This window comes from Pogoniulus pusillus, chromosome 30, assembly GCF_015220805.1.
Source record: "Pogoniulus pusillus isolate bPogPus1 chromosome 30, bPogPus1.pri, whole genome shotgun sequence".
Classification (NCBI taxonomy): domain Eukaryota; kingdom Metazoa; phylum Chordata; class Aves; order Piciformes; family Lybiidae; genus Pogoniulus; species Pogoniulus pusillus.
Window position 1 is genome coordinate 10,109,211 of NC_087293.1, and position 23,741 is coordinate 10,132,951.

The 23,741-nt window shown below is 45.7% G+C and overlaps 1 protein-coding gene across 2 annotated transcripts in view; it reads left to right on the forward strand.

Annotated features, from left to right (window-relative positions):
- SETD1B (SET domain containing 1B, histone lysine methyltransferase) overlaps positions 1-23,741 on the forward strand; it is a 54,071-nt gene that overhangs the window by 10,229 nt on the left and 20,101 nt on the right. For both annotated transcript variants that reach the window (XR_010307896.1, XM_064168766.1), the window contains exon 7: positions 21,044-21,820. Coding sequence is in view for 1 of the 2 variants with exons in the window: in XM_064168766.1 (XP_064024836.1) it covers positions 21,044-21,820 (777 nt within the window). In the remaining variant the exon portion in view is untranslated. The remainder of the gene's footprint in view (positions 1-21,043; positions 21,821-23,741) is intronic.

Genomic DNA, 23,741 nt, shown 5'->3' on the forward strand with positions numbered 1-23,741 from the left:
CTGGAGCTGTAGGCTTTCCAGAGTGCTTAACTGGAGAAAAGTGCTGCAGCAGCAGCACAGCACAGATCTCGGTGCTAAACAGCAGAACAATTGTACTGGATATTTTGTTTATTCTACATGCCTTTCCAAACCTGCTTGTCCTTGCAGTTGCCAGTTCAGCCTTTGAAACGATTCAGCTGCTTGAGATCTCGTTCATCATCTAGGCTGCCCAGGCTCCTCTCTTGGGAGGCAAGTCCCTGGCCGGTGGGACCTGCTGATGTCTTAATTAGGAATGGAGTTTTGATTCCTTGAGCTCAATTTGGCAGGCTTAAGAGGGGATACTCTGAGTTTGTCTGAAAAAATGACGAAGGCATCCCTCATCTCCTTGCCATTCTGGGCTTCCGTCTGCTGTTCTTGCTCTTGTGCAAGAGGGCTGCAGCCAGTTCTGAGCATGTTGGAAGATGGATGAATGTCAGCCTGGTATGCGGGATTAGACACTCTCTGTGGCTGAGATCAGCCTTGAAGGACTAGCTGGGATGTTACGTTTGAGGTTGTGTTATGAGGTAGTGGCATGCTGACGTTGAAACCTGTGTTAAGTCTTTGTCTCTCTGTAGTGGGAGGCTGGTGTCAGAAGTTCACATTGATGGTTCTGTGATACAAAATAATATAAGTACCTTGATCCTCTGCAGAAGTCAGAAAGGTGGTAGCTGGGTCTTCATGCAGGTCATTGCTGCCTTGTCTCTCCCCCTACCAGAAAAATGGGATGCTTGTTGTTAGAGCTGTTAATTCAATCCCCCTCTCAGTTACAAATCACACTAAGCTATTCTGGCACGTTTGAAAAGTTGTCTGCGCCGTTCATTGCTCATTTCGATGCACCAAAAAATGATGTCCATGTGGTTTTGCTTCCTTCTACCATCCTCCTCCCCCCATTTTTTTTTGCTTTAGAAAAAAAACTCTCCTGGCTTTTCTCTCTTGATGGAGTGGAGCTGAGCAGTGACTTAACATAGGCTGAAATTTGAGCTGCAGCTTTCCAACTGCATTAGAGAGGGGCATTGAGTCTGTCTGAGGGCTGGAAAGCTGAACCTCCTGCTTCAGCCTATTGTGATACCACTATTCAACTTCAGTCCTTCAGAGAGTCCTCCAGCAAAACAAGGAAGGCAGACCCAAGTATTCCTGGTGACTGTGTGGCATGGGAAGCAGAGCAGAAATTATATATTAGTGTAGAGAGGGCTCATTAAGTGTCATAAGGAAGTAATAAAGGGCAGAGAGTTTGAACTTACTTACTTCATGTTTGTCTTTTCAAGGGTTGGAGCAGCCCCAGGTCAGTTCTCTCTGGGCAGATGTGCTAGCTGGGAATATCTCAGGATTCACAAGGATGCCAGTAAAGTTGTAGGGGAGCTTTCCTAACACAATAGATTTTTTTCAGGAACCTACTTCTCTTTCCCATCAAACACGATTTCTGTCAGGGATTGCTAATGCAATAACATTTCTCCTGTAGGTGAAGCACTATCAAATGGTCAGGCGAGTTAACCAGCCACCCCAGGCATGCTGCAACTAAAGGAGGTACAGCCAGGTCCCAACAGGTGTTCCGACTTATCATGCAAGACCCCAGAGTTTGGATTTCAAGATCTGATACAATACTCCTAAGCCAGAGCTTGTCCAGGAGCTTGGGTGTGGGAAAGGAAGGGCTCTGCATCTGTCTGCAGCACCTAACTGATCTCAGAGCAATGATCATGGTCTGCAGAGAAAGTTCTGCTAAGCTTAGCCAAGGGACAGGGATGTTGGCAGTACAAGGTGAGAGGAGAAAAAGGGATCATTTACAAACAGGAAAACCTGCCAGGCAGGAAGACAAGGCAGAGAGGACTTTTTCAAGAGACTAGAAGATGGCAAAGAGACAACAGCCAAGCTGCCTTGTTACAGTAAAATTCTTGCGGGCAGCAATGTTACAAACTTTTCTTCTATTCCTGAGAGTTAACAAGGAAGGAGTTGCAGTAATTTCTTTTTCACAGGATCTTTGCTGTTTCAGAAGTGCAAAGGTTAATTAAGTACAGTTTGACGTTCTGACATCCCGTTTGAGCCAGGTCTTATTTTTGCTTGCCTTGGTACAGGAAGAGGCCCTGTCTGTGTGTGATGGGGGGTGACAGGATTGTAATATGTCACTTTGCTGTATCTTGGTGATGCCTGTCATGTTACAGCTTAAGTGGAGATACTAATTTGTGTGCATAGCCAGTGTGTGATAGGAAGACAATGGTATTTTCCCAGATTTATAACTACAAAAGTACTTTTTAATTGAAGGATCCACAGATTCCTGTTTTCCTAGTAGTTTGGCTAAGCACCTAGTTACTGCTGTGGGAGGAGTGCCTTAAAAATGCCAAAGATAACCATCAAAATAAAGATCCTGAACGTGAATGATGTGAGAGCAGTTCTCCTGCTTCTGGCTGTGAATTTTAGCAAGTAATTTGAGAGGTAAACTGGAAGTCATATAGTTGCCCTAGAGACCCCAAAATGCTCCAGTGTCACCAGCACCCCTCTGTTATGCAGCTTCTGTGCATGTTTGTCAATGTCCTCTTACAAGACGGCATCAGCATCCCTGTGATAAGCTCTGCGTGCAGTGGAGCCTCCTGTCGTTACCCAGAGAGAACTTCTGAGCTGTGCTTACATACAGATGAGGTGGGTCAGGCTTAGCTCTACAGTGGGCTCTGATGAACTCTCTGAGGTTATACTTGGGCTGAATTTGTACTGCACATTGAAGTATCTTTGAGTTCTTATGTGGTCATGGCCAAAACTGGAAGGAATTTATGTTGAAGTGTCACATTGTCCCTCAAGAGCCTTAGCAGGATGTGCTGACATTCTCCTCAAGACACTACATCGTGTCGTGTGCTGCTCTATGCTGCTGCAGCCCCATTCAGACCAGGCTGTGTTTCAGTGGCTGGTAAATTACTCCCTTTTGCTAGAGAGCCAGGTTCAGCCTGTGAGACACAGCAGTGCTCTGATGCCATCCAGGCAGCTGGAGGAGCTGCAGGGGCTTCTCCGACAGCAGTACCTGCAGCAGTGGCCCCTTGGAGCTGTGCTGTGCAGGAACGAATTGGTCTCTGCCTGCAGAAGCATTTTGTCTCCTCCTGTACACTGCTCCCATCTGTGGGCTGCGTGGGACCAAAGGCAGCCCCATGTTCCTGGGACATTGACAGTGGGTTAGAGGGAGCCTCCTAAAGGTGAACCCAAATGCTCTGTACTAAGGGATGTTTCTGGTCTGATGAGTGCAGAAGTGATTTATTCAAGGTAAATGCACATTAAGGTTGAGAAGGTAGAGTCTTAAGAGCCAGGAAATGTGATACCTTGGTTTCCACAGTAACTGCAAGAGCCCTTATGCCCGTAAGTAGCTGTTATGTATGTATAATATATATGGGTACGACTGGGATCCAGTTTACAGCTAGAGTGGGATTTCATCATTTCTGGAGGGAGATGGAGAGAGTAATGTGGGCAATGTCTGCTCTGAATGTATTCTTTTAATTGTAGATGGGAGAAGAACCTGAGAGCTGTGATTTATGTCCAGTTTCATAAACACTTTTTCACTTTTTCCTGTCTCCTGAGCTCTTCTGAAAGTGATCATGCCTGACAGAACTGGTTCCTAATGGAAACTCAGAAATAGGTATATGTTATGACCATGAATTTCCAGAAATGCAGCCAGCCAATGCCCAGGCAGCAAAAATTTGGATGGCTGCTGTGGTTTTACATGTGAATTACACCAGCCATGCTAAACCTGTGAAATTAAAATGAGAGCAAGCTGTTTAAACTGCAGGTTCTATTCTGCCCTCCCTGACCCAGGCACAACGGCAGTGAGAAGCCACAGGGACTTCAGGGGAGCTTGTGAAGTTTAAGCTTGCTCAGACGAGAAAGGCAGCACACAAATCTCTCAAAAGGTGATTTAAGTCTGACACTACACTGGACCTTTTTGAGACCTAAGAGATTTGTTCAGCCTTCATGCCCAGAGGATTGAGCACACTAGGGCAGGACTGCAGCCTTACATCTTCCCTGGGATGCTCAGGGTTGAGGGTCAGTTCCTATATATCCCAACCATGCTGAGGATGTAAGCAGTGAAAATAGAGGATATTGTTATCATATGTTTTTTTTTCAGCCCTGGTACTGAAAGAGCATGGGCAGGGACTGCTTGCTCATTAGTTTACCACATACAAACTGCTACTCCTACAAAAATTTTTACAAAGTAGAGGTCTGTGTTTGCTAAGTTGTGTTTGACTTTTCGTGTTTGTCTCCAGCTTTTTGGAGTGCTTGCAAAACTGGTGGTTAGCAATGCAGAGAGCTTGACCAGCCACGTGTCCTATACAGGAAGCAGCCAAAGGTAACAAGCCCAGTGTCAGTTTTCACAGGCACTTGTTCAGAGCAGAATTGCATAGGGTTGAGCCAGTGTTCCTGGTGATGTACCCTGCTTATAGGTCTGCACATGGAGGGTAAAACACTAAATGGAGAGAGATTTGCCTGTTTATGGTTTAGTTTTTTTGTTAATAACAACTAGAGTAGGATAAGAGAACATGTTGATAACAGAGCTAGAAATGGTGAGATGCTCTGGAGTGTAACTGAAAAATAGAAAGCAGGCTGTGGTTGAGAGGCTGAGTGGTTCTTTCACTCTCTCATACCAGGCCAAGACTTTGAGGCTTTTGCATTTTGCATATCTAATAGAAATGACGTTGTCACCCCTTTTTATAAATCACTGTTGCTGATTATACTCTTGCCACCAGCTCAGTTCATTCTCTGTTTTGCCACCAGTTATTTTGTGTCAGTTTTCAGTTCCTGGTAGACTGGATATGTGTGATTAAATTGTTTCTAATAGGTAAAACACTGCTTATTCTGTGTTTGTGTTAGCTCTCCTACTCTGGAAACTTCGATTCAAATTGCAGTGTTTATATCACAGCATACAGATGATGGCAGAATAATATTTGCTAGGCTGAGCTCTGCAGACTAGTTCTAGTTAGAGAGCCCTTGGCATCTTTTTTTTTTTTTTGCTGCTTACTGAGTTCTTCCCATTCTTTTCAGCGTTGGTTTTAGCAGTGGTGATATTGGATGTTCACATGTCACAAATGCAGGCTGTGAAGCCTCACATCAAAGCAACACATTTTCCTCACAGTTTCTCCACCCCATTATCATTCTAGTAGCATTTTGCATCTGGTAGTTGTGAGAAGTGACCAAGGGAATGCAGGCGAGTTACTGGATGGCAGCATGTGTTGCAATGTGCAGTGACACTGAGAAAATGTGCCAGTGTGTTAGGTAATCAGTAGAAATATTGAGAAAATAATTGCTGTTAACATATTGTGCTGGCAGCCACCAGGACAGCACTAATTTCTGGGTCTGAGTTTGAAGAAGAGGGAGCAGGCACTGTGTGCTATACGTCTGTGTCTGACAGAGCAGCCAACAGGCGAGTGCTTATTCTCATTTCTGCTGGCTGGTGCCTTTCCTGGTGTCCTTTAAGCAGATGCAGTTCGTTAGTAGAGCATGTGCTTTTTTTTCCACGTGCATCAATTCTGAGTCCCATGACTTTGCCACCTCTCTTCTATTAATTATAGTTTTCAGTTTGGGGTACGTGCTTGTGCCTGGTGAAGATGGAGCAAAACTCAAAACGAAACCTGTGAGTTCGTTAACTCTGCTCATCACATACCTGCCCACGAGGGCTCCTTTGACCCAGACGTGTTGCTGCTGTCTCAGGATTTAGTATGAAAGTACAGTGCTTGCTTTTGGAAATACCCATTCATCGTGAGAAAAAGGTAGCTCAAAATTTTTCAGCTCCTAAACCCAAAGTATTAAAAAAGAAAAAAGTTTTAAAAGTATTTTAAAATATTTTCAACTTGCTTAGTGCTAAACCGAAACTGCTGTCTGCTTTCACTAGTTTCCAGCAGTGCAGACAGGCCTGGTGAGGTCAAGATGCATATAAAATAACAAGCTGGCAAATTGAGGTTTCTGATTTCTCCCCAGGTTGGGATAGGTTCACTCCTCCAGGCTTTGCAAAAGTGTTGCTTCAGGAGCAGTTTGAGTAGAGGAAGTTGTTCGCGGCTTGGGCTTCGGCAATCGCTCTTTGCATAGAGGGCACTGTGAGCACTGCACAGACACGGCATGTGGAGGAAGCGAAACTGCTGCTGGAACTCGAAGCTGGCAGCAGTTCTTATGGTTTGGAGGTTTGGTTGCAAAAGGGTCAGATAGCTGTAGCAGAACTTCCAGTTTTCACTTGTTGGGACGTGGGTGTTTCAACTTAGGAGTGGCATTTGGCTTTGCTGCCACTCTGAACGTGTGTTCTGTGGAGTTGATAACTGTGTGCTAAGTGCAATTATCACACACCTTTGACCGGCTCAGCTGTGTTCTGCCCAGTATCTCTCTCTCCATATCGGGCAGTAAAGGCAAGGAGATGGTTAGGAAAAATGAGGAGGAGGGGGGGAAGAGAAGAAGCAGAGATCTCACCAGGGTCCAATCTTTCCCATCTTTTCCTCTTGCATTCAAGGTGGGATGTCTTCAGCCTCACCACTACCCAAATACCCAGTATCAATGAGTGCAGTGGCATGGGGCCTTAAGAAGAAGAATGCTGAGAATGGTGCAGGTTGGTTGACATGAAGGACTTGTTTTGTTTTTCCTGGGGCTGAAGCAGTCCTTTGCTGGCCTGATAAAGTCGTGAGATGCCTGGTGCTTTTGTGAATGGTGTGGAGTGAGGGTCAATTTCTTACATCTATCTTTTGTGGAAAAGAGCTGTGTTTACCTGTGAGCAGTGTAGTTCTGTGCTGATGTCCAAGTGGTCTGTTCTTCTCCCACTGAGCAGGATCAGCATGCATTGCACATGTCAGGCTGATGCTCCCTCTGGAGCCTGGGGATGGGTTGCTGAAGTAGGCGGCTTCTTTCCAGGTTTCACTTCTCCCAAAGCAGCTTGTTATTTCTGGTGCTTTGCATGTCCCAGGCAAAACAAAATAGATGTATTTCAGGCACTAGCAGTGTTATTTGGTGGAAGCAGGAGCTGGTTTGATGTTGGCTCACAGCTCTGGGAAGAGTATTCCATTCTGCTCCTTGTTGCTAAGCAGTTGCCAAATGTGGTGTTCTGGTCAGCAGATGTGGATTAGAGTTTCCAGGGCAGATAACTGAAATATTGTTTTTGAAAGATGCAGATAAATGCAAGTAACTGTTATTATCATGGTTCTGCAAACAGTTTGCAATTGTCCAGGAAAAGAAAAATCTTGGGAAATATTAAAATCACTAGTATTGCATAAAATTATTCAAATTACAGTTAAAGAGCAATCTTCGGGTCAAGTGTGTGGAGATGTGGTGAAAGGCTCTATCTTGACACTGAAATCTCCATGAATTTATTTCCTTGTTAATACAATGGTAGGTGGGACATTATCTCCCAGATTACATCAGAAAAGTGGTAACAGCAGATGGTTTTGCTAACCTGACACATATTCCAGGTCAATGAAAAGCAGGCAGGAAAGTGGTGTGAGTTTGGTGGCAAAGGGCAGCCTGGCCCCAGCAGGGCCCTGATGGAGGATGGAGAGCTGGTGCTGGAGTTGCTTTTAAGTTCCTTGAGAGCTGTCATTATGCAGGGAGTACCCAGCCTGGCTGCAGGACACCTGAATGAAGTTCTGTTCCCTACTGGGCTGGATGCTCATACTTCAACTTGAGGAAGCCTTGTTGTGTGACTTTATCTTGGCTTGTTGCTGGCACATGTACGCTACAAAAGGGCTGTGACACAAGGCTGTGGGTGCACAGTCTCTTGAGGGGGACTCTGGGTGGATTTTGTAGGCCACCTCAACTGACTCTGTGTCGCTCTGGGGTCATGGAGAGGGGGAAGCAGGCAAAGGAGATGCAAGGAACTGCACAGGTGGGTTTGCAGTGGTTTGGTTGGGATCACACACTGTGTGGTAGGTGTAGCTTCCATGTGGCCTCTGTCTTTGTTTTGACAGGGTTTATGTGTATCTGTTTTCAGTGTGCAAGCAAATGAAAACCTGAACTTTAGGTGGTACTATGCCTTTAAAAGTCAGAAGGGCAGCTCATGGTAGTCTGTAGAATTCTGAATTGGGATGGAGCATGTATGAAGACTAGATTTTACTGGAATTGAATTTTGGGGTAAACATACAAACTGAGCTGTAAGAAGAATGATTGTTGGACTCTTGCTATGACCCAGTTTTTGCAGTATTTTTACTATTTCAACTGAAGATCATTGCACAGTGTAACTGCTCTGGTGAGGCACAACCTTACCATCACATCCAGTAAGCAAAACATGTTCATTATGTGGTATATGAATTACTGTGCAGCTCTGGTGCTTCCAGAGGTGCTGAAGCTAAACCATCCTAAGTAAAAAACCAATTCCTTGCAGACCACCAAGCCAGCTGTTCCTGCACAGTTGCCAAAAGATGCCCGTGGCGTCCAGCTGGTCCCTTGAATCAGTGAGCAGTGCATGGAGTGCATTAGCACAGAGCTGTATTTGGCTGGTTTTGTGCCTTCCTGGCCACCGTTTCACATAGCTCTTTAAATGAACTGAAGACAGGTTACTCCTAGGTAACTTCAAAACTGTGAACCAATCTCATGGAAAAGCTGCTTTAAAAAGTGAAACTAAGAGCAGTGTGGTTGAGAGTGTTCTACTTCTGTCTGCTCAGGTATGAGCTGTAGAGATGCACTACTGCTGTCTACTTCTTGCAGGGCTTTGCACTCATCTTCAGCGTTTTAGCAAAGCTTTTAAAGCAAATATTAAGAAAATGTGTAAAATAAGTATCAACATGGAGAGGTCTGAAAGAACCTGGGGACTATGGTGGTCAGTCTGAGGAGCACAGCAGAGGTCACCTGGTGCTGAATCTCCTGAACTGCTCCGCTGGTGTGCTCACAGCCCTTCTGCTCCAGCAGTCATATGTGGTAGAGCTTGATGATGTCTTTGCTGCTAGAGAACAGAATGAGACTTTAGACTAACTCTTGAGTAAGCAAGGAAAAGGCAGTTCTTTACCATTCCTTGGGTTTCTGCACCTTTTTGTCTAGGTACTGAATGACCTTCAGCAGCGGAGTTGAAGCAGTTTGTGCCATGCAAAATCTCCACCAGCAGCAGGGCTGTATGTGGTGGTGCTCCCCAGGGGTCCTTCTGCTACTTGTGAGTAGCAGATTAGAATTTCAGTAGTTGCTGGTTGACCTGTCTTCCACAGAGTTCTAATCCATTTTTAAACCCATCTGCACTTCTGAGTCTTTGCAATATCCTGTGGTCATGAGGTGCACAGATGAATTTTGCTATGAGTGAAAAGTGTTTCTATGTGTTTGTTTTAAACCTACTGCTTGCTAATGAGGGGACAGGTGGGGAATCCACCATACTTCATCCCTTGTCTCTTTTTGGAATGTTTTATACCTGCACACATGGCAGTGGGAGTGCAACTCAGCTGTGGGGTATTTCTACTCAGGTAATTTACAGCAGTTGTGGTTACACAATTTAATTTTGCATGTAGTGGAGATGATTTAATAACAAAAAAAATTTCTATCTTCTAGAAGGCCATGAGAAATGTCATGTCCTACACAGATTATCTTTGTTAAAGAATCAGTCAACAGTTGGCAGCCACAAGAGTTATGTGTCTTTCATCCGAGAGAGGGACTATAGGGAAAAAGTTGCTTTTCCCTCCCTGAGCAGGTTTTGGAGAGGGACAACTTGAAGGTATTTTTGGCTGGATATTGCTTCAGGCTTTATCTTAGAATGAGGAAGATTTTTAATGTTTTAATGAATATGTTATGTGCCTCAGCTGATGTGCTTGATTCTCTCCCCTCTGACTGCACTCAGTTAAACTGGAGTAGAGCAGCAGAAGGAAAATCTAAGCAGGAAATAAAGCATGCTTCAAGATGCCTCCGGAGAAAAGATCCTCAAGGGAAGGGAAATGTACCAAAGGGGAACTGTTCCTTGCTGGCATCACCCTTACTTTTGAGGAGCAACATCTCAGCCTCTTTAGTTGCTTGAAATGGGCTCCTTGGAGTGAAGGATCCCCTGTGATTTAGCTGGATTTTAATGCATCTACAGCACTTGGCTGGGAAGGACTTGTTAGCTTGTGTTGTAACTCTCAGAATATGAGTGAAGCCTGCTAAGCTCATTAGGGTGCCAGTCATCGTTTGTGGTCACTGCTGCAGAGTCTGTCCACAGCCAAGATTTTGTCTGGAGAGCCTCTCCTTTTCTGAGGTCATTCTCTACTCTGATGTCCCAACAGGCCTGGAGCATTTGGACCACCTGCACTGGGGCTTCATCCAAATGCTTTTTGTCACACAGTCCAGTTCAGGGGGACTGACTGAAGGGTCTTCTCTGCAGCAGTTTTGCTAGGAATTTCCGAAGTACAGCAGATGTTTTATTATCCTGCTTTGGGATGGTGGCAGCAGCTGAGCAGAAGGCCACAAGTTTTCTTATTTGAAACCATAGTGTGTTGCCACCATAACTGCTGTTAAGACAGTAACAGATTTTATTAATGGTGTGTTCCCTCTTTCATGCTTTCATATTCTTCTCAAATAGCTGGGTACTGGGATAGAAGAGAGCTCCTGGAAGGAGACAGTGCTAAGTCTGTGTGACTTTCCAGGCTGGCAGTGAGGCACTTGTGAAGTCTCAGCAGAAATATTCAGAAAAGGGAAAGGTTCAGGTGAAAATCAGAACTTTGACTCTTGTCGCTTGCTTGTTCCCCATGGTCTGGACACTAAAAATGTACTTGTTTGGAAGTGGCAGCTCTGGGCTACTGCTGTCATCTGTGGGCTATAGGATCCTGAGCTTTCTTACAGGTGCCAAAAAGAATTGAGCCTTTTTGCTTCCCAGCTGCATGAACAGATCAGGACTGCACCCAAGAAATTCAGGGCACAAATAGCTCAAGCTCCTGGAGAAGGGAGGGAGATGCCAGGTTCATCACTTAGGGTGCCTCTTGTGAAGGAAGGTGAGTGTCTGAGCTGCTGCCTTGGGGTGTACTAATGGCACCTGGGGTCTATAAGCAGAAGGCAGTGAGCAGAAAAGCATTGAAAGATGATACCGATGAATGATCTAACAAAAGCTCTTTTTTTTTTTCCCTCTTGCCTTTTGTTATTCAAGGCCTCGATTCCTTTATTTCTGATCTCCCTCCTGAGGAAACTCAGTGTTGCACAGGTTGCATTGCTGACATCAGGTTTTGCAAACCAAACTGTCCTTGCTACTAATGCTAGAAATGCAAAGACCAGTGAGCAGAGCGCTGCAAACGCTGCCATAACAACAACCACGTGATTTCTGATACTTGAGGGTGTTGTAGTAGTAGTACCTAAAAGAGGAAGAATATCAAATTTGCCTAGTTTGATGATTAGAACTTGTTTAAATATGGTATGTGTACAGCTTATTCAATGGCCTGATATCAGCTGGGAAGCTAGAGTGTTTTCCAAGCTTATCTGCTTTCTTACTGCCCTGTTGGTATCAAGATCTTGATTCATGGTTCTATTTGACCTAAGGTGTAAGTATGAGGGTCAGCTCAGGCCATGGTGTGTGAGCTCCTGCCTGGCACTGATCTGGAAGGTATCTGTGTACTCTGCACACTCAGTTATTGCGCAGTTTTTTGCACTTGTAGGTGGACTCTGATCTAATGTTGCCAATTCCCTTCTTTATTTTCAGTTGTAAAGTACCTTCTATTCTCTAGGAATCTGTGTGTATTCCTGCATGACAGTGTGAGGAATGGAACACAGTATTTTGGAGTCCTTTGGGATATGTTTCTCTCTGTCCTATATGATTTCTTCTAAATTCCTTGCATCTTAAGAGAGGGAGATGCTGCCTTGAGCTTGGCTTCTTTTGTGTGTGGACAGACCTTTGAATAAAATCTACTGATAATAGCTGAGATGGCAGAAAGTGACAGAGAAGCCCACTGCATGCTTACCATGCCTTTCTCTGTTTGCCTTCTCTGTTGGATTTGGCTGACTTGTTCCCAGGACTATGCATCACTGAACCCGGTGTCTGAAAGGGGTTTTACCTGGGTAAAGCCAGTCTGGCTGTTTGAAAGTCTTTGGGAGAAGCAGAGAACATTCCCTGACTAATTTATCTGTAGGGGGTATTTTCTTGCCACTCTACCATCCTTTTATGCATGACTTAGCTTCCCAGCCGACTAAAGCCTTTGAAGTTAGATTGCAAATAGCTCTTCAGCTGTCCCTTCCCCCATCTAAAATAAGGAAACCAGAACAACCATTGCTGTGGAAAGAGCCTGCCTTGTTACATGGCTCTCAAATGTTAACACCCTTCTCCCTTTTCCTCCTTCCTTTTCCCCTATCCCCTCCTCCTGCCCCATGAAGAAACCTTTTTTTTTTCCTCTTAATAAGATCTACTTAAGACTTGAGGGAAAAGGCCATGGTTCCATGAGATGGTAAATCCAATTTTCGGGTGTTTCATATGTGATGAAAACCACTATGGCCGCATGACACAGCCCCTGAATTGGCACACATTCGCCCTGCCAGTTCGGATTTGTCCACATAATGCAGAAGGGGCAACTGTCCAGACAAGCTGCACACTGGGGCATGCATGGGCTGCCCAGGCATCCCTCATCTCGGGCTGGGGGCACTGAACTCCCCGTTTCATACCCTTGCTGTATTTTGTGATCCCTCCCAGGTCTGTGTTCACGTTTGTCTTAGCTCAGATCTGTGCTGTCAGGGTCTCTGGAAGTTTCCAGTCTCAGCATTGATGAATGTGGGCCCAAAGGATGTTATGTTAGCCTGCACTCTTCCTAGAGCTGTCCCTGCAGACACCAGAGTCTCTTGTGCTTGATGAAAATCCAGAAGCAATGTCTGGCTTCTCCAAATATCCCTTCTTCAGTGACCTTGCCAGAAGGAACAGTATAACCACATCATATGCCATGAAACTTGGAGTTCAGAGCCTCCTCTGCCTTTCAGAAGGGAGAAAGACCTGAATTAAACCAGCCCTTTTGTGGAAGGTAGTGCACTTGTTAACAGACAGAGCAAACCCCCTCAGCAAGTTGTTGCCCTCTTGGCTGATTCATCTCTTCAGGCTTTCTGCTGAGGCCAGTCTGGCATTTGTTTTCCCACTGGCTTCATTTATGTCTCTGAGGGTTGGTATCCTAGGAAGCTCTTGGAGTGGGCCCTTGAAAGTCATGTTGAAAACTGAAGAATGATTCTCTCTTGCCAAGAGAATGAATTTTTGAAACAATTGAATGCTGGTTGAGTCTTCTCCCCTTGGGATCAACGTTTCTCAGATTGTGTTGTTTTTGGATCAGTGGAGATCTGGTTTCCATAGACCACTAATCACATTGCATTTGTTTCTTATCCTCGTCCTCTTTGCTTCACTTGCAGATATTTGTCCTTCCTGAGATTGCTTGCTAAATGAAAGAATTTTTTTAGCCTCATGGAGATGTGTAGAGGCTGCCTAAGTGAGTATTTCTTGCACCAGGATCCATCTCAATTTTTGGAAAGAGAAATCCATGTGTAATTTTCTGCATAGAGCTTCTGTGTGCAGTCAGGTGCAAATAGCCTGAACCCTTCCTGTTCTATTGCATTTGTTTTCTCCTGTTTTGGGGTTGAATTTTTTTACTGCTGCATGCCCTATGTCACATTAGGGGCTTTACTTGGGGAAATACTAATTTAAGCTACTGCTCCCTTCATTTCCTTGGAGACATTGATGTTATTCCACTGTTTTGTGGGAAGCAGGCAGGGGATAATCCCCTCTGAAATCTTAAACTGTGCCTTGAAGTGTGGACAACCTACTCAGATGATCAATGCATATGAGGACCTGTAGGAAATGGGTCGTGCAGATTTGCATGAGTCTGCAGCTCTGTCTTTGGCACTTCTGTCCGTCGTACTGGAGTCATTCTTAGCTCATTTTGTCATCTTAATTCACTAAATTTTCTAATGATGACATGGACCATTGGGCAGCCTGCCAGCTCTCTTGTTGTCCTTAAAATACAAGTCAATTTACTTGTGTTTCTAGTGTCAGGAAACGCTGGAAGTGAGGAAGGAGACCTTTTCCCAGTGTAAGCATTAGCTCCATGTGCCTTCTCTCAAGAGCCCTTCCTGCCCTGCACTGAAAGCCCAGATGAGCTTCTTCTTCACTGCCTTGTGAATCCCAACTTGTGGCATCTCCCCATGTGCAGGATGGTCTAATTAGGAACCAGCACACTGTGAGACAAACAAGCACCATGGTGGCATTTCCTCATCCCCATCCTCCTGTCCTGAGACCAACAGGGACTTCTGGGGAATTCTTCCTGTGTCCTTCTGTGGTTTGAGGTATCATCTTGAGACATTAGAAAAGAAAAAGAAAATGGCTTAAATTAGGCTGGTGTTTACAGTGCTGTTTGTTTATGATGAGCACTTAAGTATTATTGTCACTTGTTTTACTTGTTCTGCAGCCCTGTAGGTGTGGGGAGATTTGTCTGTGCCAAGGAAGAGTTGCTAATAAGGACCAGACCAAAACACAGTCTGAGCCAAGACAGTGTATGGATATTGTCATCTCACAGAGCCTGAATTATCTTCTTCAAGTAGTGAGAGATAGTTTAGCAATTGATAATAAGGAAACCAAAACACTCAAGCAATATCTCTCATTCGTTGAGACATCCTTGCTCCTTTGTAGCCTTTTTGGTGCCCTTTTCTGTGGGACACAGAGACAAATCCCATCACTGATCTGTGTTCTGCTCTGCTCCGTATGCAGCCTCTGCCTGCAAATTAGGTTTGCAAAGTGCTTTATAAATATATAGCTACATAAAAATCTTAGAGTCTTCTGTTCTTGAGATAGAAATACATGTTGCTGAAGACATTTAAAATCACTGATCTGTAATATGTTAATCTTTCTATTTGCTTGTTACCAAGCTGAGCATTTTATTATAGTGCAAACACACCTGAAAGCTGTATTTGTCCCAGTTAAAGCCGCTGTGATTGCCAGCGTGTGCTGACAGCAGCAGCAGGATGAGTGCTTAGCTGCCCCAACGAGGTTGAAAGACGTGACTAACCAACCCCGGGAGGAGGCAGTAAACACACTTCAGTGTGGATCTAGGCTGCAGAGGTTGGCCAACACGAGCCACCATGAGCACTGGTGGTGGCACAGTTATCTGAACAGGCTTGAAAGCTCACCCGGGAAGGTGCTGACAGTGGTTTGCTCTGTGGTTTTTTTGCTGCTGTAAAACTGCTGGCAAACCACCCTGGGTAGCTCTGTCCTTCTGTACTCCACTTCTGCAACACCAGCAAAGTACCACCCTTGTGTGTGTTCTTTCAGAGGGAGAGCTGTAATTATAGTTAGCAAAGCAAAAATACTTGTCTGGATTGTAAATACAGTAAGTATGGAGTCTGCCTACTTCATGCCTGCTGCTATGAGATGTAAGCACTCATCGTGGTCCCTCTGCCATGTCATCATGCCTGAGTGTTGCCCTCCCAGCAGGAGGCCAGTTTAGAGGCATGGCTCTTTACATGCTTTGCCAAGAACATGTGACACCTGCAAGTTCTTCCCTAGCTAAAAGCAGATGAAAAATGGCCAAATCAATACTCTCTGAAGCTTTCACTGCGCTCCCATAAGTAGATTTTGCACAACAAGAGGTGTTAGCAAAGCAAACGGTGGGATTCTCTGGGCCAAAGTGGGATAGGCTTCTTGTGTTCCTTTAAAGGAGTTTCTCCTTGAAATTGTGTCTGTGAGGAGAGCTGCAGCTGGCCGGTTTTGCATCCTTATGTTTTCTTGTTGCTCTGGACAATGTTGTAGGACGTGCAGCAGTTCTCTTTAATGTGCTCTGCTGAAAGAGCTTGGGAAGACTGTTGTATGTTAGATGACCTGGGCTGTTTTCACCCTGGGATCACAACTCATTGCTCTAGGGCCGTTGCCTTGTGAAACGCAGGACAGGCGGCAGTGAGCACAGTGTGGGCTCATCACAGGGAGGTAGACAGAGATGAGGAATAGGAAGTCAGAGGGACCTAGATTTTGTTCTCAGCTCCACCATCCATTTGCTGTGTGACCTGTTTGGTCAGTTGTCCTCTGAATGCTTATCTTTCCCTACTTTTTTTTTTGTTGTCAAGATAAAGGGTGACTCTTACTCACCTGTTTTTTAGACCCATTGATGGACTTAGTCCAAAACCAAGTGATGACTGTTTGACCAGGTTATGAAAACCCTTAGCCCAACAGCCACTTCTGGTGTAGTTCTAGCTTTAGTGAAAAGCTGCTTCTTGATATTTTAAATGACAAAGATTTTCAGTATTTAAATAGAGTTTTAGAAGTTTTAGTGCTTAGAATTAATTTCTCTGTTCTATTTGGTTTCTGTGAGTGCAAATTTCAGCAGGCTTAGAAGTTTGGTGCTTCTTGCAAGCACGGGATGCTTCGCTTCATTTAAGCTAATGAGCTTTCATTGTGCTGAATGCCATCGATCCTGCATTTCATTATTTTGATGCACTCCAGCTCAGACAGACTGTCACAGGAGTTGCTGCATTTGGTGGTGCAGGTTCCCTACCTCAAATACAAGCAACTTGGTACCCAGCAGAATATTTAAGTGAAATTACCTGCAAACTGATGGTATTCAAAGTGCATTCTGAGATTCTGAGTAAATTCTTTGTCAGATGGCCTTTTTGAAAGGACATGAAAACCTGTGAAGTTCCCCTGCCCATAGGAAGAGTACCCAGTGGCTGGTACGATGAAGCTCTCCACTGCTGCTGCAGTGCCAGTGCCCTTTCGGGTCAGGGAGAGAATAGCCTCTTCACATCTGGAAACTGCCAGTTTCCAGATATTAGGATGCAGTTACTAGGATGCGTGCAGATATTAGGATGTAGTTTCTTTTTTGTGCAGGTTATGAACATTTTCTTGCTATGTGCTGGCTATTGCTCTGAGATAAGACCAATACCTTGCATTCAGTGGCTTTCCACCCTGTCACTGTTCAGGCTGATCCAGGAATGAGACGTCAGGGTGTTCCTTTCACTTAACTCAAGAAGCTCCGTGCTAAAACACAGCTGTGCTGGTGTTAAAGATGGCAGGTAGGTGACCAACAAATGAGGCCATTTGTAACCAGTTACACTGATGTGAATCTCTCCCAACAAATTCACATCATTAAAACACCTTTGGAAAAATGTGTCATGCATATAATTAAATACCTGTTTTGCTAACTCTTAATTTAATTAATGCAAAGTAACGTTGGCAGCATAAATTAATTTAGTTGGAAACGGCTTTCTCTCAGTGGGCTGAAGGGAGCTTTTCTGGAGGCATTGTACCAGGTGTCCTCAGAAATGTGCAGGTGAGCTCTAAGACAGACACTTTTTGTGTGATGACTGTGACATCTCATAGCAGTGTGTATGCCACTGATCAGATCGACTTTTTCCCCTGGTGAGGGAAAAGAGGGAGGCCAGCAAGAAGGCAGTTTGTTTGGGAAGATAGCATAGCTACTTTTCAGCTCTGCCCTGAGAGGTATTTGGTAGCAACCACAGTAAATGTGGCTTCAGACAGGCGAATGAAAAGAAATTCATACAACAGAAGATCTTTCTATGTCTCCCCTTGGTTTTTCCTTCTGTACCTTGATCTCTTTCACTCGGTGCCCATGTTTTCCTCTCTTTGATATGACTTTCCTGTAACTGCTCATCCGCTTTAAATATTCATTCCTCTCAACTTTCTTTAAAGACTTCCTTGTAGTTGATCTGCTTTTGGTTTGACCTCTTTCCTAACCTTGTATATTATTTTTTTTTCCTTCTGCCTTTTTGATCTGTTTCTCCCTGCTGCTTAATCTCTTTCCCTTTCCATTTTGCTTGGGATAAAACTGGAGCACAGACGGTTCGCTGTGCAAGGCAGGTGAGCCATCAGCCCAGCAGTGTAGGAAGCAGGAAATCTGTTGATGCTTCCTGCAGACCCATGTGAGCACCAGAAGTATTAAAAAAAAATTAGATCTTCAGTATCTCCCAAATGCTAGCTCCTGCTTTGGCAGTTCCCATTTCAGTAAAAAACACATGTATGAATGAAGAAAGCTGCTGTGCACTGCAGCATGGAGTCCAGCAGATCCTGCCACCTCTCTGCCACTTCAGGATCAGCTCTTTTTTTTTTATCTTGGATTTTCTTCAAGGCAGAAAACCAACCTCTTATCGAGCAGGATTCTTTGGTACTAGGGCTGACTGTTGGAGTCAGCTCTGGATGATAGGCAGGAGTACATAGGTCTCCAGCAGCAGGACTGACTGGAATGGGCTGCTCTGGGTTGGTGGCTTGATCAGGCACTTTGGGATTGGTACAGTGTGCTCACCAGAGACCAGTGACTCTTAAGCAGTGACTCAGACTGGTGTTGGGTAGCACTGGGAGGGAGCAGGGTCCTGCAGAAAGGATGAGAGCTTGGGGAGAATTCGTGGCTCAGAGCTTGCTGTGGCACTGCCTGGTGTTATTTAACTGAGGCTTGATGGGGTTACTTTCCTTTGTGTCCCATCGGATGAGATGAATGTAAATAGGAAGGTGACTTTGTCCACCTTTGGTAGCCTGAACACTTCTGGCTCCCTACCTAGTGCTGCCCTTTAGCATCATACAGCTTTTGCAGTTGGAGCCAGTGCTCTAATAGTGCCTTTTGTGTTCACTTACAGGAAAATGGGATCTGTTTTGCAGGAAGCTCATTTACACCTACCACAATCCTCATCTTTGCCCTTCCTTTCCCTCTTTCACTGGAGCTGCAGTAGTCGAAACTGCAGAATGTGCACTCCTTGCCCAGCATCCTCAGCATGGGACGTGACTGCAATAGAGCAGCTGGGGAGGGGATGCAGGGGGTGAGACCTGCTTAGAAGTGTTAGCCAGATGCGGACAGCTCAAGGAGCAGATGATACAGTTCAGCTTTGGAAAGACTCAGGTGCAGTGGCTTATTATTTCTACTTCTTCTTTTTTAACTGTTCATCTTGGGGTGTACAGAACAGCCCGCGGAGAACCTCCCTGCAGGGGCAGAGGTACTAAAGCACCTCTGACTGTGGGAGTCCCCTCTGCAAGACTGCTAGCAGGGGCTCCATAGCACTTACCGTGAGGTTTGCCAAGCTCGTGCTTTCAGCCCTTCTGTGGGGATAAATGGTGGTCTCTTTGCAGAGCTGAGGTGTTGGTGGGTATTTTTGGACCGCTAAAGCTACCAGTGGCATTTTGCGGGGTGATCCATGGCGTGCGTGAGCCTGTGGGTTCATGCTGCAGCAGAGGAATGCGGGGAAGCCAGGGTGAGGGGAGGTGCTAGGACGGGAGGATTTGCAAAGCTACTGTTGCAAGCGTTGTGCTCAGCCTGCTCTCTGGTGGTAGCTGCTGTAGCAGAGATGACCTTTGATAAAACGTGAAGATTTTAGTTTGGTTTGGCTAAGTTGCTGTTGCTCAGCTTCATATGGCTGCAGCTCATAGCAAAGTCATTAGCTCAGCTGCTCTTGCTTTTATTAACTTACCCCTGTGCAAAATTCACAGGTTAAAAATCAAATCACAACAGCTTCAGAACAAGAAGTGCCAACAAAGCTGCTTCCCAGCAGCTCTCCACAGTGCAGCTTCTTCACTGCTTGATGAGGAGTGAGCTCTTTTCTCTCAGACTGGGGACACTCGTAGGAGGGCAAACAGAAGAGGCACCTGCTGTCACGAAACAGTAAACATCTTTGGGATGTTCAGTTAAATTTGGCTGAAAACAGCCAGCAGGTTCCAAAACTCTTGCCAGGATTGAGATACAGAGAGGCACTTAAAGACCTCGTCATGATCTCTTACTGCCTCGTGGTCTGGAGCCCACAGCATGCAGGGAAGACAGAAGAGTGCTGGCGGAGGTGGAGCTCTGCTGCCCTGCTCTGGTCTGTGCTGGTGAACATGGGGCTGCTCTTTATTTAGATCAGTTGGTGGCAACATGCAAACCATTTGGCTTTTTTGTGCACAGCCATTGTGGGGAAGGAAGTGCTTGGTAAGTTGTTTGAAGGAGTCAAGCCAGTCATGCTTGTAGAAAGCCTGAGAGAGAGGACTGTGATGAGAGGTTCTGCTTTTCAGTCCTGAAAGCAGCTGAGGGATGCTTGCTGTCACAGGAGTGGTGGGTTCCGATGATTTTAACTGGAACAAGAGGAAGAATGGGTAGTTGGGACCTTGTCCTGTCTTTGATGACATCTCACTAATAAAAAGTCAAGCCCATTTGTGTTTTCTGCTTAAACTGTCTATCTGTTGGATACACCTTCCAGCAGTATTTGGTTGCTATTTCTTAAAAGAATTTGTTTAGGAGGGATGTTAAAGTCATAGGTGTTTTGTCTCTGTGCTGGAGATACCTTCAGGACTGAAGCACCTGTAGGACACAGCATGCAGGCGTGTGATTGTTTGCTGTCGATGATGAAACTAGCTGGTATCACCTTTCTGTTGGGTGGGACCTAGTCAAGCTTTGAAACTTCAGTGCAAGCAGGCACCTTCTGTTTCCTTCCCTTTCACAGGGGAGGTGGGACATTAGATTAGCCTCTTCTGTACCTCTGTATTTCTTTTGGCTAGGGAGGTGTTCATTTTGCCCAGGAACATGGCATATGCTGTGCCTGAATCCCAGAATTTGTGACTGGTATTTAAAGGCAATTTTAACAGATTTTGGTGTTTGCTCTTTTTTTAATTTTCTTTCCCTGGGAATTATCGTGGTCTAGTCAGGACAACTTTTTTCATCAGCAACCATGTGGAAGTATTGTCTTCCCACAATTAGAGGTTAAGAGTTCACAGCAAATGAGTCAGGGATTATAATTAAAAAAACAGAGTAATTCTTTGTGCATGGTGAAAACTAAGGAATAAAAATTCCTGGTGTAAAGCACCTGTCAGTGTTAGATGCAGAGATATTGTAGCTTGCAGTGAAAGACATTTGGGTTGTGTGTATTTTGCTGATCTCAGGAGCAGTTTCTCCTGTTCCACAGAAGCTGAGGGTTTTGTTCAGTTGGTCCTGATGCTCTTTTAGAAAGCTTTTACCTCTCTGCTTCCCGAGGTCCAACATGAAAAAGAAAAGCTTCAATAGGCACCAGCTGCTCAATGGGCTCTGCCTTTTCAGAGTGTCATTCACTTTTCTCTGTTCCCAATTAAAACGTGTGTTAAACTTAGCTTTTGTTTGAAGCAGCCAGTGCTGTGGTGTTCAGTGTGAAGGGAATGTGCCCCTCACCTTCTCTCTCCCTTTTGTCTCAGGGTCAGCATTCTTCAGGAGAGGACATGGAAATCTCTGACGACGAGACCAACCCTGCGCCCATCACCAGTGCAGAATGTGCCAAAACCATTGTGGTGAACTCCTCTGTCAGCAACTCAGCTGTGATGGCCCCATCAATCCCCCCCTTGCCACCACCAGGATTCCCTCCTCTTCCTCCTCCTCCTCCGCCGCCTCCACAGCCAGGCTTCCCGATGCCTCCACCACTACCTCCACCACCTCCACCCACTCACCCTGCTGTCACCGTCCCCCCGCCTCCGCTTCCTGCCCCTCCTGGGGTCCCTCCGCCTCATATCTTACCTCCGCTTCCTCCTTTCCATCCTGGCATGTTCCCTGTCATGCAAGTGGATATGATAAGTGTCTTGGGCAACCAGTGGGGTGGCATGCCCATGTCCTTCCAGATGCAAACTCAGATGCTGAGCCGCATGATGCAGGCACAGAACACGTACCAGTATCCGCCTTTCATGACGGGCCGGATGCAGTTTGTGAATCTTCCTCCCTACCGCCCATTCTCCATGGGAGCAGCTCTTGGTCGTGGTCAGCAGTGGCCACCACTGCCCAAGTTTGACCCTTCAGTTCCACCACCTGGCTATGAGCCAAAGAAGGAAGATCCCCACAAAGCTACTGTGGATGGAGTCCTGCTGGTCATAGTGAAGGAACTAAAGGCTATCATGAAAAGGGACCTGAACCGGAAGATGGTCGAAGTGGTAGCGTTTCGGGCATTCGATGACTGGTGGGACAAAAAGGAACGTCTGGCAAAGGTAGGTTTTCACATACTGTGTTCTGGGTTGTGGGGAGAACACTTCCTAGTGCTTGTGGCCATGACGTGGGGCTGGAATTGACTTCAGTTGCCTCACCTGGTTCCGTGCATCCCTTCAAGACCACTTCATGCTGAGGCAGGTGGCAGGAGTGTGTGCTGGAAGCCTTCAAGTCTCAGGAAAGTGCTGTGTCACTTCAGGCACCTACCTGCCCTGTTACAGGTTAACACCTGGGTATTAAACCTGGCTTATTTCCACAACATCACTCCATGTACACAGCCACTTCATGCTGCTTTGCTATCAGAACAAACATGGGCTGGAAACTGTACTCCTTCCTAGTCACTGATGGAGGTACCTCATGCAGAGTTAGCTTTGAACACACGTGGAGCCCTGATTGCTCACCTCGAAGTGAACTGCTGCTCTGTCTCACACTGTCCCACTGATCTGATTGTGGGCCCAAGGAAGAAGTGTTTAGCTCTCAGTGTTGTCTCTCTCTGTTGGGGTGGATCTCCTCCACTTCTGACAGCTTTGGGGTCACCTCAGGGTAGCCATTTCTGGGACAAAGTGCATCTCATGCCTTGCAAGGGTCTTAGAAACCTTGTCCATCTTTGACAGCACATTGCGCAAGCATGGCTACTCACTTGATCTTGGCAAGGGGTGTGATTCAGGGGGGATCTGCAGATGAGCTGGTTGTGATCTCCTTACACAAACATCTGAAGAAGGACATCACTGCTTCCCCAGGACAGAGTCACAGGCTAGGTGTCCTGAGTGTCACCATAGCCCCATGGTGTGTGTTTTCAGACTTTCCCCTCTGGGTTGAGGGACAATATTGCTAATGCTGAAGTTCACCAAGTCACAGGACAAGGCTAGCTGCATCTGCAGACAGAGCACATTCACACTGGAGAGTCCTCTCCACTGCTCCTTTCAGGAAGGCCTTCAAGAGTGGTGGAGAGGCTGCTCTTGCACCTCAGAAGCCCAGGGTTATTCCCTTCCCCTCATTTCCTTTCACCCCTCGGTGCAGTATTTCCAGGGCTGACATTTGAAAAGTTCAGCTGATTATTTTTTGATGGTCTGGAGCACTGCTGTCTGTCTCCAGGAAGGGGTTTTCAGGAGGAAGTGACCCCAAGATCAGGAGACAGATGTGCAAGGGCTTCTCATGTCTAAGAGGAAGCTGAACTTTAACTCCAAAAAAATGAAGTCAAGTACCAACAGTAGTGTTTGAAGTTACCAAGACCCTGTTTTGTGTTCTCCACTTTGTGTGATGACATTTGTGGGTATTTCCATTTCTCTGCACTCCTCCTGCTTCCCCAGTGCATGCAGGCAGCAGCAGCAGCAATTAACTCAAAAGATGAACATTGGCCAAATACACAAGGAGTTCCAGGGATTAGTTAAGAAAACAGCTTTGCATGAATCGTCTGATCCTTTCTCAGCCAATTTAAAGTGCACTTCAGCCGGCCCACAGCTCTGGGATCTGAGATGTGGTGAATTTGTCACTACCAACAAAAAAGCTAACGCTGTAGAAAGAATCCTGCAAGGATCCTCAAAATTATTATTGCAGTAAATTATTGTGAAAATAACCTAACCAAACCATAGCTTGCAGATAAATCTTCTGTCTCAGGCACCAGTTTTCAGAGCAGTATCTTCACCACCTGCTTTTGTAAGCCAGTTGCATGTTAACTCCAGCTCCTGGGAGAGCTCCTTGGCTTTTGAGAGACTTGGTAATGCTGCTGCTTAACAGCTGTTTTATGACAGTGTAATTTGCTGTGGCTTAGAGCTGGCTGGCATGATGTCTGGTGAGAAACATGGTCCCTCTCCTCCTGACTAATGCTCAGAGCTTCTGCCTCCTACCAGTCAGCGTGTGCTGACAGTTTTTAGTGGAGGCCTCTGAGTTTCCAGAGCAGAGAGGGAAATGGACCCAGCAGAC